Here is a 17,333-nt window from a genome sequence, read left to right on the forward strand (position 1 = left end):
TTTCACCCCTCTCAGACTCAGCCGATAGGACACGGTTGGCCTATAACACCCACCTCTATAATCACTTAGAGGCCGCCAGGTATTAAGCAAAGCATCTCTCCCAACTTCCCAAACATTGTTCTTTTTCTATTACTAATTGAGTGTTTTACTTTTAGATAATCCTATAATGAATGAGCTCAAACAAGCAGAAGTAGCACTGACAACCTGCCAATAAAATAATTAAGTCAAAGTGGATTTTGGTAGAGACTTCTCATGTTATAATAGGAAACCCAGGCTACTTAAAATCAGAGAAATCAAATGGAATTATGTCTTTTTGTTGTAGGAGGAAATTTCATTTTTAGTATCTCTTTCATACAACCCTCATCAACCCTTTAGTGTCTCTAAAGTAAACTTTTGGTATCTCTTTTACAGACCCCTCATCAACCCTCTTGACAATACTGGTATTTACGTGGGAAGGGCATGCACAATAGAAATACCAATAAAGTACCAGTGGAGGTTTCCAGAATTTTCTTTTCCCTTTCCATGGTTGTCATTCAGAGTCGTTCAGATTTTAGGCAAGGAGACCCTCTACATTTCCTCTCAGTTTTAAGATTCAGATCATGGCCCCAGTCACGAAAGACTGCTGTGCCTTATCCCAACACTTGCATGTCATGAAAAACCAGGGGAAAATCAGGGCACGATGGACACAGATGCAGGGCTAACTCCTACTTCTCTCTCTCTCTTCCAACCAGTAAAAGAGGAGGGCTCCTGACAACAAAAACTGACTGACATAGTACATTTCTTTGGATTCTCCTCCCCAAAATGTAATTGCCAGTAGTTGATCCAAGAGCCCATCATTCATGTCTTGTAACACAAGCTCCATGCTGCCACTAGCCCACTTCATCTGTACTCCCAAACTTTCATCATCTCCAACGGGGAGACTGAGATGAGTGACAGCATCAACCCCTGAAGTAATAGACACTCAAAGATCACCAAATGGTTTCCAAGCTCTGGATAAGAACTAGAAACTGAGACCAGACCTGGCTTTGTGTGCTACTGGGTGCCATATTGACGAGTAAAGCAGAAACTCAGGAAGGAAGTGATATGGACTTGAAGTCGTTCAGGCTGATGCCTAAAGTAGAGGGCACGCAGTGGATCTGAGATAAGGGGCACCCTTGAGTGGCTCCATAAAAAGGAGGATAAACTCAAAACACTCATCATTGTGGGGTAAAGTGAAATAATTACATACCCATGCTCCATCAGGTCCAAACAGTTCTAGGAAGTTGCCAATGAATTCTCTTGACTTCTCTTCCCACTTTTGAATTAGATCATGGCTCTTTTCTTCCACTCTGTTCACAAATTCCTTTGATCTTTCCTCCACATTCTTGACTTTTTCCTTCATTTTGTCCACCTGGTTCTGGAAACGGTACCTCTTCTCCTGGTGAAAGTTTACAGGGAAAAAAAACAAACAAACAGATTTATCCAAGAGGACATGAGAGAGATCAATCATTCACATTAAAGGTCACATTTTATTTCAATTTGTATTTGTTCCTAACCTGAAGAGTCATGATGTTGCCATTTCCCAAGGGCTAGGTTGATGGAAAGGCACATCTCTTGTAAGAAAAGTCATCTGCCATTAATCCATTTGGATATGTAAAGGGAAGTACAAGTGGTTTTAATATCGTCTTTCTTTTAAACGTCTCTGAGTTGGATTCACTTATATAAGAGAATAAAAAACACACAGCTGTCTTTTGTTGTGGGTAGATATTGGGCAAATAACCCCATTCAATTTGCTGGGACTTAGACAGAAGTATGAATTGTGTACACAATGACTATTCAGAAGCTGCCTGAGTTCTCTGTTTTACTGGGATATGGTTAAAACAATATTGCTTGAAATAAGTGGGCCATTGACTGGGCCTTAGAACCTATGTGTTATACTAAAATTTCCACTGTAATGATATTTTCCACTACGCTAATTTAACTGTATTGATTTCCTTGGTGGTGATGAAAGCTTTTGTACTGATAGTTTCTCTAGACTCAGATTTTGTTCTTCTTATAGTCTTTCTGCAGCAGTGTCTACTTATGTGCTTGGAAACCATCGTATGCTGGGCAAGTCACATGTCACCTCTAAACCTCAGTTTCCTCATCTGTAAATTGGGGATAATAATCATCCCTACCTTAGGGTTGCTGTGACAATGCATGCAAAGTACTTGGTGCAAAGGCCAGCATTTAGTAAATGCTCAGTGTGTGTTGGCTGTTTCATTAGTACTAAGTGGCAGAGGCATTTGTCTGTGTCACCTGATGAGAGCAGTATTAAAACCATGAAAATAACATGAGGCTCTTCCCCCATGAAATCATGATGTTTCTCCTAAAGGGGTAAGGCTTATCGTTTTTCTTTACTTTGTGGGACTGAAGTTCATTTTGTGTTTCAGAATTTTTTATTTATTTTTTTATTTTTTTCAGATGGAGTCTCACTCTGTTGCCCAGGCTGGAGTGCAATGTCACAATCTCAACTCACTGCAACCACTGCCTCCCGGGTTCAAGCAATTCTCGTGCCTCAGCCTCCTGAGTAGCTGGAATAACAGGTACGCACCACCACACCCGGCTAATTTTTTGTATTTTTAGTAGGGACGGGGTTTCACCATGTTGGCCAGGTTGGTCTTGAACTCCTGACCTGAAGTGATCCACTCGCCTCAGCCTCCCAAAGTGCTGGGATTACAGGCATGAACCACCGTGCCTGGCCTGTGTTTCAGAATTTTTTGAAACACCTGGAATATTGCAAAATTGGGTCAAGAGTCCTTGATTTCGACCTTCCAAACCTTCCTGCAGCCTCAGGGTAGGATGTGAGCTATGTGTGTTGCCACTGAGAGATATATATACACATATACATGCTATGGGAGGTGACTCTGTCTTCCATTACTTACCATGTGACCTTAGGTGAGTTGTTCGACCTCTCTGAGCCTCTGTTTCCTCATCTCTGCGTTGGGCATAGTCATCCTATAGTCATCCTACCCACCCTTGTAGTCTCATCATGAGGATTAAATGATATAACCCAAGTAAAACACTTAGATGAGCATATGATGAGCTCTTGGCAAGTGTTAGCTGTTGGCTTTATATCACTCTTCTCCACAGTTCATTCTGCACTGGAAATAGTTACTATATATGGCTCTCAGGGCAGCACAGAATAGCTGAATGAGCACTGGGCTGGGAGTCATGAGACTGGGAAGTTGCTGCTGCCTCTACCTCTCCTTGACCTGAAGGACCTTGGACAGGCTCCCTTTTTGGGCTCAGCATTCCTCATCTCTAAATTGAGGGACTTGGGCTGGGTGACTGACTGGCATCAGGTCCCTGTCACCTCTGAGGTTCCGTGATTTGTCTACACGCCCATGCAACACATTAGATTTCATCTCTGAACTGCAGCCAGGTTTGTCGTCACAGGAAGACAGCGAGTGCATCCGAACTGCCTGCACGGTTCCTTGAGCTAAGTGGCTTATCTAAACGCCGTTTAAAGAGAGTGAGCAATAACTTTTGGAAATGGCTTGACATGCTTGGATGGTTGACCGAATTCAATTTGAAAGAACAGACAGTTTAATTTATTGAAATAACCAGGGCTTTATTCTCTATCAGATACTAAATAATCACTTTGACTGAATTATGTTCAGCCACTTGTTCTGGTGCCACTCAAACCCGACATTTTCCAACATTTCCTGACGTTTTGTTGCCCAGCTTATATGAAGTCACAGAGCCTAGACTCTCAACACTCCCTGCCTTGTGAGGACAATTCATGATCACCAATTCACAATTAATGAGCCCCTCCTATTTTGAAGGTACCAATGATCAATCGTGTGAGCCATGGGATAATTATAGCTGCATGTAATTTTAAGTATCTTGCTTTGAAGATGAATCATCCTTTGAAAATGCAGCGTCTATTTTTGGGGGGTTAGAATTCTGTATGTATGGAGGGTTCTTATTTTAATCAAAGATATCGGCACCTCAGAGCCCAGGCGAATATGTTGTTCAGAATCACTAACATCATCTCCAGCAACTGGGCTGCGCTCTTTGCTTTTTAACAGCTTGTTTTGCTTGTTTTAAAGATTATTTATTATTATTATTATTATTATTATTATTATATAAAAAATGACATCCTGAGGGAATCTAAGTCACTGTTAATGTTCTTTGTCTACTATAAAGACACATGCACATGTATGCTTGTTGCAGCACTATTCACAATAGCAAAGACTTGGAACCAACCCAAATGCCCATCATCAATGATAGACTGCATAAAGAAAATGTGGCACATATACACCATGGAATACTATGCATCCATAAAAAAGGATGAGTTCATGTCCTTTGCAGGGACATGGATGAAGCTGGAAACCATCATTCTCAGCAAACTAACACAGGAACAGAAAACCAAACACCACATGTTCTCACTCACAAGTGGGAGCTGAACAATGAGAACACATGGACACAGGGAGGGGAACATCACACAGCGGGGCCTGTCAGGGGGTGGGGGGCTAGGGGAGGGATAGCATTAGGAGAAATACCTAATGCAGATGATGGGTTGATGGGTGCAGCAAACTACCATGGCACATGTATACCTATGTAACAAACCTGCATGTTCTGCACATATACGCCAGAACTTAAATATTGTTTTAACAGTTGCTCTATTATTAAACTCACAGCAGCCCTGTGGGAACAATATGGTAGAACTACAAAAGGAAGCCAAAGACTTTAAGCTTTATTTAAGCAGCTGTAATTTCTTTGGACAATGAAAAATGGCCATTAAGGTTTCTAATGAGCATCTGTAAGGCCTTAATCAAATGAAAATTTTAAAACGTTAGAATAAAAAAGTTTCTCTGGGTTTAGCTTTTTATTGCCTCTGCCCTCCTCCCTTTCCTTTCAGCAGAAGATAACTCTTACTTTTACAAGGGGCAGATCTCCCAGAAATCCTTCAATCAAGTCTAAAAGCTCTAAAGAGAGAGTTTGGGGTAAGGAGAGGGAAGCAAGGAAGCACCTTTATAAAATGTGAAGCTCACTACCCGTGTCCTTTGGTTAATTTATGTTACCCCTGTGGACACTGGTTTTGTCACCTGTAAAATGGGGATAATAATACATCATGGGTTATTGTGTGGGTTAAATGAGAAAATAAATACAAAGCATTAAGGACACTGCACAGGCATGGTGGCAAATAAATGCCTGTAATCCTAGCTACTCAGGAGGCTGAGGCAGAAGGATCACTTGAGCCCAGGAGTTCAAGACCAGTCTGGACAATGTAGTGAGACCCTGTCTCAAAAAAAAAAAAACCAAGTTAAATCAAACTTAAAATATTATACATAGTGAGACCGCATCTCTACCAAAAAAAAAAAAAAAAAAAAGAGAGAGAGAGAGAGAACACAGAACACTGCAAAGCACTTAGTAAGTGCTCAACAAACAGCAGCAGTGGTGGTGGTGGTGTGGCATGGTTTTCTTCAGACGGTTTGAGGTGGCATGCTTACATTTATAAAGCTGACATTCAGTTCCTTGGCTGTATACCCTCTCTGGAGGTTACGTCGGGCATAAACATCATAGTCACGAACAATTCTGGTAATGATGTCCGATGTTGAGATGCCTTCTGTTCTCTGTGTTGGAACGAACATCCCTGTTCAAGCATAAAAGAGTGGATAGAGGAAAAATTAAGATCACCTCAGTTGACCCATCTCCTTTAATGGTCCCCCTTTACAGGACAAAGTTGGAGCTCCTGGGTATGCCAATGAAGACTTTATCTCTGGTCCCAAGTGACTCTTCCAGCCTCAGTTCCGTGGAATTCCTCCCTACCTTAAATGCTACATGTTCATCATCCCAGACCTGTTTCCAGGATGTACCATCTACTTGTCTGGCCCCTGCTGTTTAGCCATGCTGAGCCTTTCATTTCTGCCCTGGACACCCCTTCCCTGCTCATATTAACTGCAAAACTCTTCCTCATCCTGCAAAGTCCAGCTTCAAGATTATGCCTCTGGGAAGTCTTTTCTGACATCACCAGGCAGAATCCACAACATTCAGAACCTAACTTATCTTTCATTAACAAAAATATTGGGCCAGGCATGGTGGCTCATGCCTATAATCCCAGTACTTTGGAAGGCCAAGGCAGGCAGACCATTTGAGTCCAGGAGTTCAAGACTAGCCTGGGCAACGTGGCAAAACCCTGTCTTTACAAAAAATACAAAAGTTAGCTGGGTGTGGTGGTGCACGCCTGTGGTCCCAGCTACTTGGGAGACTGAAGTGAGAGGATCACTTGAGTCCAAGGTCAAGGCTGCTGTGAGCAGTGACTGCGCCACTGCACTCTAGCCTGACTCCATCTCAAAACATAATTTAAATATTTGTCTCCACGTAGAAAATGCACATTTTTAAAGCACTGATAGTGCCTTAATTGTCTTTGCACCCCCAGCACCCAGCTCAGCCCCTGTGTCTAGCACATGGAAGGTGTTCAATAAATGCAAATTGAGTGAGAAAGTAAATGAAGACTAAAAACTGAGTCAATGAATTAGATCACAGCAACTCTGCTTCATCCCCAAGGAAGTCTGCTCATGTTATACTGAAGGAAAAGAAGAAAAATTGTACTATTTGTGTCGTCTCTGATCTGAAGGCATACCTGTAGGGATGGTTAGATGATTTATCTTCCTAAGAACAGTCTACTGTACATGGTAGTTTCACCACTCAAAGGCCCTTTCATCTAGAATATGTGGGGCTCAGTGAAAATAAATAAGCACAGAGGATGCCAAGTTCTAATAGAACTTCCTCAAAGTCTTCAAAGATAAATGTGGGTACATCAACAAATATAGGGCTATAAAGAGGTCACAAATATTAACAAAGACAAGAATCAGGTTTATGCTCACACTTCTGTTGTGAACTGAAATGACATGTTGTTGGCAACTGAGATCTTTCTACCCCATATCATTACAGCCACTCAGTCAGAGGCATCAGGCATGGGACAGTATGATGGACAAAGCCTGGGGACAACGGTACTGGGTTCTTGGTTTGTAGACGTGGGCGAGTCACTCAAACCCTCTGAAGGCAAGTTACTTAACTGTAGCCTCCTCAGCTGAGAAAAAGATGATTGGACAGGATGACCTGGAACGCATCTGTGCCATTTCTTTCTCTCTCACTCCCCATATCCAACCGAGTTCCCAATCTACTTCTTAAATGTTTCCCTAATTCACCCACTTTCCTCCATCCTAAACCAATTCAACACCATCTTGGCCAAAGATCACAGCAAGAACCTCAAAACCAGTCTCCAGCGATGCCATTTTTGTCTGCCTCAACCCATAAAGCAAGTTCTACAGAGCGTTCTTACTAAATGCAAGTCAGAGGTCTGCTCGAAACCCTCCACTGGCTTTGTGCTGTTCTCTGGATTCAGAGTCAAATCCTTAACTTGTCGTGCAGCAGCTTGCATGGTCTATTCCCTGTGCTTCTCTCCAATTTTATCTCAGACCCTCTCCCCTTCACTCCCTAAACCAAGGCCCCAGTGCTATACAACTGCAGCAGGGGCACTGCTGTTGTACTCTGTGGAGTTGGGCAGTAGGCTGACCCTGCCTCAGCCCAGCCATGCTGGACTTCTTCAGTGTCCTGAAAGGGTTGGTTCCCCTCCCCTCACTCTGCCACAGACACAATCTCTACCTGGTTAACTCTTGGGCATCCACTGGGCTTCAGCTTTAGTGTCACTTCCTCAAGCAAATATCTCAACCCTCAGACTAGGTCTTCTGGTGTGTTGTTCCTTCCCATGGACCACTCCCCTTCCCTCCAAATACAGCAAGATCTTTATAAAATAACTTGTTCAACAACTGTCTTGTTGACTATAAACTACACTAGGGAAGGGATCACGCCTTTCTCATCCTCTTCTACATTCTCAGCACTGGGTGACAAACAGGCACCATAGGAATATTTGTTGAATGAATGACCAGATGAATATTGATCTCTAAGTGCCCTTCCAAATCCAGTTCTCTCTGAATGTTTCCATCTTGCAGCCCCAGTGATGGTGTCTCTTTGGAGCTTTCTTTTGATGTCATTTGCACGTTTATAGTATCACTAGCAGAGTGGCTCTGCTGATGTTAGAGACAAAACAGCCAGTTTCTTATGTTCCATGGTCAGAGGACAGTTGGGGTTTGCCACTAGGCCAAACACTTCTTTTATCACCTTCTAGGAGGGAAGAATCTAACACGGAAAACCAAATGGAAGGCAGAAGATGTAAACATCTACACACACGAACATAAATAGCACCCAAATTGACCCAGCTGTGCAGGAGGCTCTGGTGGGTGGGGGAACCCTGAGACGACATCCCCAACTTTGTGGGATGTCCTCACCTTTGTGGGATGTCCCCATCTTTCAGCAGGCAGATATTTTACCCACACCCCTCCTGCTGAAATAATAAGACAATTCTCTAGTGACTAATGGATTTTAGCAAGTCATGTAAGACATTGATGCCATGAGCTTACCCTTTCTTTGAAGCCAGAAGGTGAAGTCTCTGTGTTTGAGTAACCGAAAGTAGATTTGGCTTAGGGAGAGACTTGCTTTGGTTGGTTGGGGGGTAGGTCTCTGAAAGAAGCCAAGCCCTCTGTTGACATAATGAGATACCCGGCTTCCTTCAAATCCTAATTATTGCTCTGCTAAAAATATTCAGTAATGAGCACGATCAGAGAACCTTTTTTATCATGCTTTTCAGAATTGCAGCATTTGGTTATGGAGCTATTTTAAGAAGCAGCAAAGCACATGTTAATGAAGGAAACTTTCAACAGTAGTAGGCAATATTAGAATGGTGATGAGTAATGTGGACCTTACAGTCTATTTAATTTAAGCTCCATCTTTTTATCCAGCTTTGCTAGAGGATTTTGACACATAGTTCTGATAAGCAGAGCAGAGTGTTGTAAAGCTTAAGTCATGTCCTTGGTATTTCTGGTTTCATTTAAAGAGACTTTTGACTTTCAAAATAAGCCATGATTTTGAGTATGAAAGCCAAATATGGATGCTGAGGCCCTTTCTGAGCATCTTTCTCCCATGATGAATTCTGGCCTTCTCTACCTGGGTCCCAAATAGATCGTTACTGTGATTCTCCCTCCTGCTAAGGAATCAGCAGAGCAGATTTGATGGAGCACAAGGAAGGGTCCTTGCACATAGGAAAAGTCACACTGAGTCTTAGCCTGTGCTACTAGGGCAAGTAAAATACTACCTGACTATTCAGTTTGGAAAGGGCATTGTGGTGGATTAAAGATGGCCCAATTCCCTTCCCCTGGAATCTGGGCTGGCCTCAGTGACTTGCTTATACCAAATGAATGTGGCAAAAGTAACTCTGTGTGACTTCCAAGACTAAGTCAGAAGAAGCCTTGTGGCTTCTGTCAAGATTGCTTTCTCTCTAGATATTGCCTCTCAGGTGCCATGCTGTGAGAAGCCCAAGCAACATGAAGAGGCCACCTGTACGCCCCAGTGACAACTGCAACTGAGTTCTGTGATCATAGCCAGCATCTAAGGCCAGCGACATAAGTGTACCACCTGGGAGCCCCAGCCCAGTCAAGCCTTCGGATGACCACAGCCCCCACCAACATCTGACAACTGTTTGAGAGACCCCGAGCAAGAACTACCCAGTTAAGCCTCTGCTAAAATCCTGCCCCACAAAATCATGAGTGAAATCAAGAGGCTCTTTTAAGTCACTAACTTTGGGAGTCACTTTCTTATGCAACAATAAGGATGCTGGATTGCTAGAGTTAGAAAAATGTTGGACCTGTTCCTACACCTAAACAACTGGAACTTGACATTTTATTCCCCAAATCAGGAAAGCAACATATTCTTGGCTCACTGACGGCCACTCACCCAGAAAGAAAACTGCCACCAAATGCTTATTCTTATACTCTATAAGGTAGCCAAGGAACTACTGCCCCCAGGAAACACTGATTCAAGAAACACTGGGGATAACTCAGCTGGATGAGAATGCCTGGTCCAGATCTTTGCTACTCTAAGTGAGGCCTATGGACCTACAGCATCTAACAACCTGAGAGCTCACTAGAAATGGGAATCTCTGGCCCCACCAGACCTACTGAATCTGAATCTGAATTTTCACAAAATTCCACAGATGATCTGAGGCATATCTAAGTTTCATAAGCACTGGTCTAAAACAAATCCTTATGGCAATTTTAGGAAAGGAGCAGCTGGCTCACAGCTCAGATCATACAAATTTAAAGAGTATTAATCAGGCCAGGCATGGTGGCTCACACCTATAATCCCAGCACTTTGGGAGGCCGAGGTGGGAGGATCACTTGAGCCCAGGAGTTTGAGACCAGTCTGGGCAACATAGGGAGACTCTACAAAAAATTTTAAAATTATCTGGGCATGGTGGTGTGTGACTGTAGTCCCAGCTACTTGAGAGGCTGAGGTGGGAGGATCGCCTGAGTCCAGGAGGTTGAGGTTGCAGTAAGCTATGATCACACCACTGTACTCCAGCCTGGGTGACAGAGTGAGACCTTGTCTCATAAATTAAGTAAAGTAAGTAAATAAATAAATATTAATCACGCCATGCTATAACCCATCTTGATGTAACTGAGGCATCTGCCAGTTTCTTCTCCAGTTCCAGAGCAGACTTCCAAGTCCGAAGTGTATGAGGTTTCCTTCCTTGGAACTCCTCACAAACAAGATTGAGACTTGAGAATGTCAGACCTCCCATTATCCAATGTTCTTGACTTCTGAAGAAGTCCTTCCTAAGAGGATGGTACAGTCCCCACCACCAGCCCTGCAGGGGATGGCATGGAGCTTTCCAGGCTGGCCCCCAAGGAGTGTGAACCAACAAAAATGCCAGCAGGGAGAATACATACATTCTATGTAACAATCATTTTTCAAACTAGTATCCAATGTTGTTTTCATTTCTAGGGATCATGTCTGTCCTGAGGCCCTGTTCTCATGGACACTGAGACCTTGATGACTTCAGGGAGAGGCAGATGAAGCTGAGAGTACAGGAGACCATGTTCAGCCTTCAACTTCTAAAACAGTCTCTTTTTAAGGCTCATTTAAATAGAAGAGTTAAGAAAGGCAAGAATTTCACTAGGAAGAGCCAGGCTTTGAGGAGTATAAAAAGGGTGTTCTAAATCCCAGAAGTGTCTTTTGAACTATTAAGAACCAGAGGCTGAGTAGACTCAGGGTACAGAATGTTTGACTGTAAGCCCTGGAGTGTATGTTAACCCTGGGAAGGCATTAAATTAATTAGGGGGCAGTTTTCTGCTCTCCAGGAAGAAGAAAAGGACCTCTGGGAGTTGAGGGGAGGAGTGCAGAGAGGGATGGGGAGGCAGACAGCAGAAGTGAGGGAACAGAAGTGCAGTCTGTCCCTTGCTCTGACTCAGGTTCAAATCCCAGGGGCAGGGGCAGGGGCAGGGAAGAGACCCCTTTAGAAGGCTCAGTGCAGGGCCACTGGCACCTTGTCAGGAATTTTGGAAGGAAATACTTTTACAGAGGCCAACATGGCGGGCAGGTCAGACAGGGCGTGACATGGCTTACTCACATTGCCTGGTTTCCCTTGCCCTCTAGTAGATTATGGAGGACATTTTTTAAGTTTCCTGGGGACTCTCTAGAGGAACATGGAAGGAAGTCCAAGATTTAAGATCAGCATGACTTCTGGGCAGCACACCTATAGCCCAGGGAAGGGAATCCTGCGACAGAGGCTGTGGTCAGGATAGGCCAAAGCGGGGAGGTGACAGAGTCTCAGAGGTTGCCGCAGGGGTTTGGTAGGTGGGGCTGATGGCTGAGCAGGTCTTGAGACCTCACAACTAAAGATCCCCAACCCATGCCAGGCCAGAGTGTTCCGGAAACTTAGATCACCTCAGGAGAAAAAGGCAAAAAGTTTACTCTACACAGTCTAAGTACAAACCTAGAAGAGTCTGAATGATTTCACATGCCAAGTGTTTTTTTTTCCTGTCAGCTGTGGAAATGGGGTTTCCTAGTTAAGTTTAGTTGTGGAAACCACTTATGGCCCCCCAGTTGCTCCTTCCCACACAAAAGACCTGATCACAGATTCCCCTGCCTCAGAACAGTATTTGGTTCCATGTAACATCATATGGAAGCAAGCCTCAACCAGCTTGTCCTGCCAGTTTCCATCTCTGCCTCTCACCTCCACACACCCTACACTACATTAACATGTTTATTTTCTCCAGATACGCTGTGCTTCATACAGTTCCACCTTCGAACACGCTGCCCTGGCCTGCTGTACATACTCTGCCACAGGCTGGTTATATTTTGGGTAATTATTTATGTCTTTCTCTGCTCTCTCTCAAGGGTGAGGTCTATGTCTTATTCATTTTCTCTCATACAATTCCTGGCTTATAGATGCACTCAGGGGATTCATATATTAAACAATGACAGCCAAAACCATCCAAAGATGGAACAGGCTGCCTCAGAAGGCAGGAAGCTCCCCATCATGGGAAATGTAAAAGCATCAGTTCTGCCGGGAGCTGGCAATGATGCCAAGAAGGAGATAGGAGCTTGGGTCAGTGACCCTTAGGAGCCCACCCTACCTCAAGAATCTGAAGGTCCATGAGTACCAGGAAAAGGCTATAGTGGCAGCGGGCTGAGTGGGAAATGGTGGGAGCAAGCTGAGTGGAGTCCCATTGGTCCCCAGGAGTGGGGAAGATGGCTCTGATGGCACATGTCAACAATGGCTCTAGTATAATGCAGGGAGCATTAGACTTCTTGAAATCCCTATGCATATGGTAACTCACTATAGTATCTGCACCTGCCAGATAATGGTTTAATGTATGTAGGAAGGTATGCATGGGTGTACCTACAGTGCCTATAGATGAGATGCATGGTAGATAGTAAAACAGCAGAAAATAAGCCAAGCCATTAAAACATTTACCCATTTTCTTTGCCTCTACATGTGGTATCTGATAATATTACTAACATGTGACAGGATGACACTAGAAATATGGCAGGACTAACTTTGGACACAAGGAGTCCAGGTTATTAACTAGCCAGTTATCTATCTTCTTCTGGAAGGAAATTTCTTGGGAGTATCCAGTAATTTCATTGTGAAGACTTAATTATGAATGGGGAAAATGGCTGCCCTTTAAGTAATGGGGTCCTGCATTTTTCGTCTGATGAGCCCGGAAATTAAGCCTCAGACCTAAAGTTGAGCACTTTGGTGCTCAGGTTCATTCCTATATAAATACCTAAATGGTATCTGTGCCATAACTGAGCCTTAGCACATGTTAACAGTGGCTTGTAGAAGCTGTTTGGGGGACATCTAAAGTTGTAACTCCCTGTTTGTATACACTGCAGATGTCCCAGGGCAGATGTCTCTTATTACACCTGATTATTGTGATGTGTTTGACAGGTGAGCAGAGGGGAATGCCTCACCTGCTTCCTTTATGTGCTTGTAAACATCATCAGAGCCAGCAGAGGAATACGGAATGTCATCATGAGCCACAAAATCAATCTGTTGAAGAGAGAGAAGAGTGATGTCACCACTGGGATGGATGTGCATGTCTGCAGATTTGAAGGGGGGAATGGTGACTTCAGAATGCCTTTTCAAAATAAGGCAGTTGTATGTTATATTTATAGTGGAGACCTGAATCCTTGGCTGAAATGTATTTCCAACTATTTTCATTTCTATGAGATAATGGGAACTAGAAGAATAAATGTTTTGGTTTCTCTCCTTTGCTGGTCCCTCTTTCTTGTCCTACCCCAGAGAGTAGGTTTTCTTGGCCTTCTGTCCTTCTGCATCTAAAGTTTATCCTTGAGAGAACCCATTCATTCTTTGAATTTTTATCATCCCTCCTATGATGAGGAACCCAAATCTTCATTTCCTGTCCCATTGATGGCAATGGGCACTCACACTTAGGTCACATTTTATACTGTGAAAAGGAATTTGTCTCTTTCCTCATTCGATCCTCATAACCACCTTGTGAGGTGGGCAGGCCACATGTTACTACTTCAGTTGGGACATAAGGTGCTGAAACTAGAAAATTTGTTAGATTTATCCGAGGCTTAAAGACTGGAGTGGGCTGCCAGTGCACCAGGCCAGGTTTAGTGGGCTGCCGGGGCACCAGGCCAGGTGGTCTTAACTCCCACTGCAGCCCTCTCTTTTACCACCTCTTGTTGTCACTTTAAATCATCCTGTCCTGAATTTACTTCACCTTTCTGAAAATGAGTGACCCCTTCCAAAGGCACTTTTATTTTATTCATTTTGGGTCTTGGGGAGACCCAAGCCTTGGAATAAGCCTCTTTTCTCTACTTATTTCACTCACCCTAGGTTCCACTGGGATGTGTGTGTGTGTGTGTGTGTGTGTGTGTTTGTGTGCACACATGCATATGTAAGTGTGTACCCATCATTTTCTCTCCATTGAGACTACACCAAATCCAGGACCTGGTCACCCAGATTACTGACACCAACTTGTATCTGGCCTTCCTCACTGTAAGCCTCCTCCTCTCCAAGCCATCCTGCTGTCACATGGGGTATCCTCCTTAAACAGGTTTTTTTTTGTTTTTATTTATTTATTTATTTATTTTCTGGTCATCCTCATGCCTGCTCATCTTTATTCCTGTTTCCTGCAACATCAAGTAAACACTCCTTGCCTAGATTTTAAAACCCTTTATAACAAGTCCTTTAAAATGGGGTTTCACTCTACCTTGAGAGGTAATTTAGAGTAGTAGTAGTTAAATACTTGAGAGGTAGTTTAGAGTAGTATGATTCCCTGCCCCACTACTTGCTAGCTATATAACTCATAAGTTGGGGGAAAGGATTCAATCAGGATTTCTCAAGCTCAGTACTAGTGACATTCGGGACTGGAGAATTCTTTGGTGTCAGGAGTTGTCCTGTGCATTGGCACATGCTTAGCAGCATCCCTAACTTTTACCCACTAGATGCCGGTAGCACCCCTCTAGCTGTGACAACCCCAAATGTCTCAAGACATTGCCAAATGTTCCTCAGGGCAAACTCGCCCCAGTTGAGAATCACTGGATTAAATGATATAATTATGTTAAAATGCTGAAAAATAATTAGTACGGAGTATATCCTCAATAAATGTTTATTATTATTATTAATTCTATTCTTAGCACTCAAACTTAGTTCCTTTTCCTCTCCAATGTATAATAACAACTTCTCAGGGTAGCTGTGAGATTGAATTCAATTCATATAATGACAAAGCCCTTAGCACAGTGCCGGGCACATGGTAAATACTCAATAAATTACAGCCATCATTATCATTATAAGTATCCCCCATAATGCCTAGCACATGTTGAATATACAATAGATGCCTAGTAAAAATGTGGTAGTGATTACTGGAAGTAAATCATATTGTAGTTTTTCCTTTTTCTTTTTATTCTCACTGGGAAATTGTCTCTTCAGCTATTACTCATGCACATTTATCAGTGTTCTCTATTCTCTTCTGCATCGTGGCTTTAAAAATAGAAAAGAAAATTCTTAGAACAGCTTAATCTTATTTTTTTTTTGTACTGCTTATAAAAGGAAAGAATAGCTCCTAATGTGGGGCTGGTAGGGAGATACAAAGCACATAATTTGATGCAGATCAAAAGAATCTCTCATGTTTCCAACTAATAAAAATCTTATGTCAGTAGGATTCTCAGGGTCACAAAATCATAGATATAAAGTTCTTTCTTTAAAGGCTGACCTGTGACCTTCTGGATAAGATGTGTGTTCATTTGTTCCATGAAAAAGAATGCCTATGAATCAATAAGCATCAATAATGACGGTGGTGATGGTGGTGACAATGACATTTTTGGAGCTCTTGCTATGGGCCAGCCAGTGTTCTAACTGCTTAACTAAGATTGTCTCTTAGATCTTCAAAACACGCCCACAAGGAAGATACCAACATCATCCCATTTTACAGTTGAGGTAAGCGAGTACAGTGTGGTTAGATAACTTGTTTAAGGTCTCACAACTAGGAAGAGATAGAGGCAGGATTTGGACCTGGCTGGTTTAGCTCCAGGGCCCATACTCAAAGAAGTGAGAGGATACCAGCCCTCGGGCTTGGGCGGAAAAGAAAGGTGCCACATCAAGCAGTTCCACATGACAGTTCCTGAAATTACCTCTTTTAGAAATTGAGAGAGACTTTGGGCTTTCTGTAGTCTTAGCTGCAGAACCAGACTCCCTAATCTTGCTACTTAGAGAATGTGGGAGAATGACAAGTACCTTGTGTTTTTCCAGAAACTCTGGCGTGAGTGTCCAGGGAGCATCTCTGATTACTTCGTCTACGTAGCGACAGTGTCTGAGAGCTTCGTATCTCTCGGCTTCATTCATCACAGTGAAACCTTTGAATTTGTGGGTGAGATCATCACTGCAAACTGAAACAGGCAAATGCATTAAATGCCATTACTCAGCCCAGGACCTGCTCACAGCCACCCTGGTTCAGACAAGGCTTCTTCAGCAGGACAAAAGAAGCACAGCTTTGCTAGGTGCTTGTCATAATTGAACTCAGTTTTTTAAGGGAACAAAGGATTTGGAGAGCAAAGTAAGCTGAAATCCACTGACAATTCAGAATTTCATTTTAGTGCTAATTACATCTGCATTCTCCATGGAGGCTTCTATTAAAATTATTCTCTACACTACCTAATGTGACTTTCATGTCTTTTTATTTTTCTATCCCACTCCTCAGTGAAAATTACCATTCAGAAATAAAATGACCAAATGAACAGACAGAACTGAGAGAAGGAGAGGAACCAAGAGGCCTGATTTATAGGAGGGTTGAACGGTTTGAACAATCGGTTCCAATCATTTTACTAGATTATTGTATTTTGCAACCCAAGTATGAGACAGACAGACAGACAGACACACACACACACACACACACACACACAAATACATGTACTTCTGTTTCTGGATTGAGGGCCAGTCACTACACATCAGGCCACTCAATCAAGAGGAGAAAGTCATAAAATCAAAGGTTTGATCTAGTAGAGTTCATCCTTTCCACATCTCTTATCCTTTCTACATCTCAGGTTCCTGAACCCTCAAATGGGGATATCTTCCACTATCAGCCTTAGAAAACATTTTTTGAGAACTTACAAAAAAAGTGCTTTTAAACAAACTGAACAATAAATACTATTCACTATCCTATCTTTTGGCTGGCCAAGGCAGCTTTCCTAAGATCTCCTATGTGTCAGGAAGAAATACCACTGTGGGTATAGTCCCTGTTTACCAAGATCCCAGTGAGAGCCTTGCAGTGGCCAGTCAAAACTACCTTGACTGATCTTTGCAATGAATTTTTTTTTCTTTAAAGTATTATGTACTTACAACAAATTCACTAATTTTTTTTTTTTTTTTTTTTTTTTTTTTTTTTTTTTTTTTTTTTGAGACAGAGTCTTGTTCTATCACCCAGGCTGGAGTG

The 17,333-nt window shown here is 42.8% G+C and overlaps 1 protein-coding gene across 3 annotated transcripts in view; it reads right to left on the reverse strand.

Moving 5' to 3' along the window:
- Window positions 1–17,333, reverse strand: part of PCYT1B (phosphate cytidylyltransferase 1, choline, beta) — a 116,199-nt gene that overhangs the window by 16,022 nt on the left and 82,844 nt on the right. For all 3 annotated transcript variants that reach the window (XM_025372820.1, XM_025372821.1, XM_025372818.1), the window contains exons 4-7: window positions 16,139–16,290; window positions 13,345–13,423; window positions 5,478–5,620; window positions 1,229–1,417 (exon numbers count right to left, since the gene is read on the reverse strand). In XM_025372820.1, coding sequence (XP_025228605.1) covers window positions 1,229–1,417; window positions 5,478–5,620; window positions 13,345–13,423; window positions 16,139–16,290 — 563 coding nt within the window. The remainder of the gene's footprint in view (window positions 1–1,228; window positions 1,418–5,477; window positions 5,621–13,344; window positions 13,424–16,138; window positions 16,291–17,333) is intronic.

Source organism: Theropithecus gelada, chromosome X, assembly GCF_003255815.1.
Source record: "Theropithecus gelada isolate Dixy chromosome X, Tgel_1.0, whole genome shotgun sequence".
NCBI classification, from domain to species: domain Eukaryota; kingdom Metazoa; phylum Chordata; class Mammalia; order Primates; family Cercopithecidae; genus Theropithecus; species Theropithecus gelada.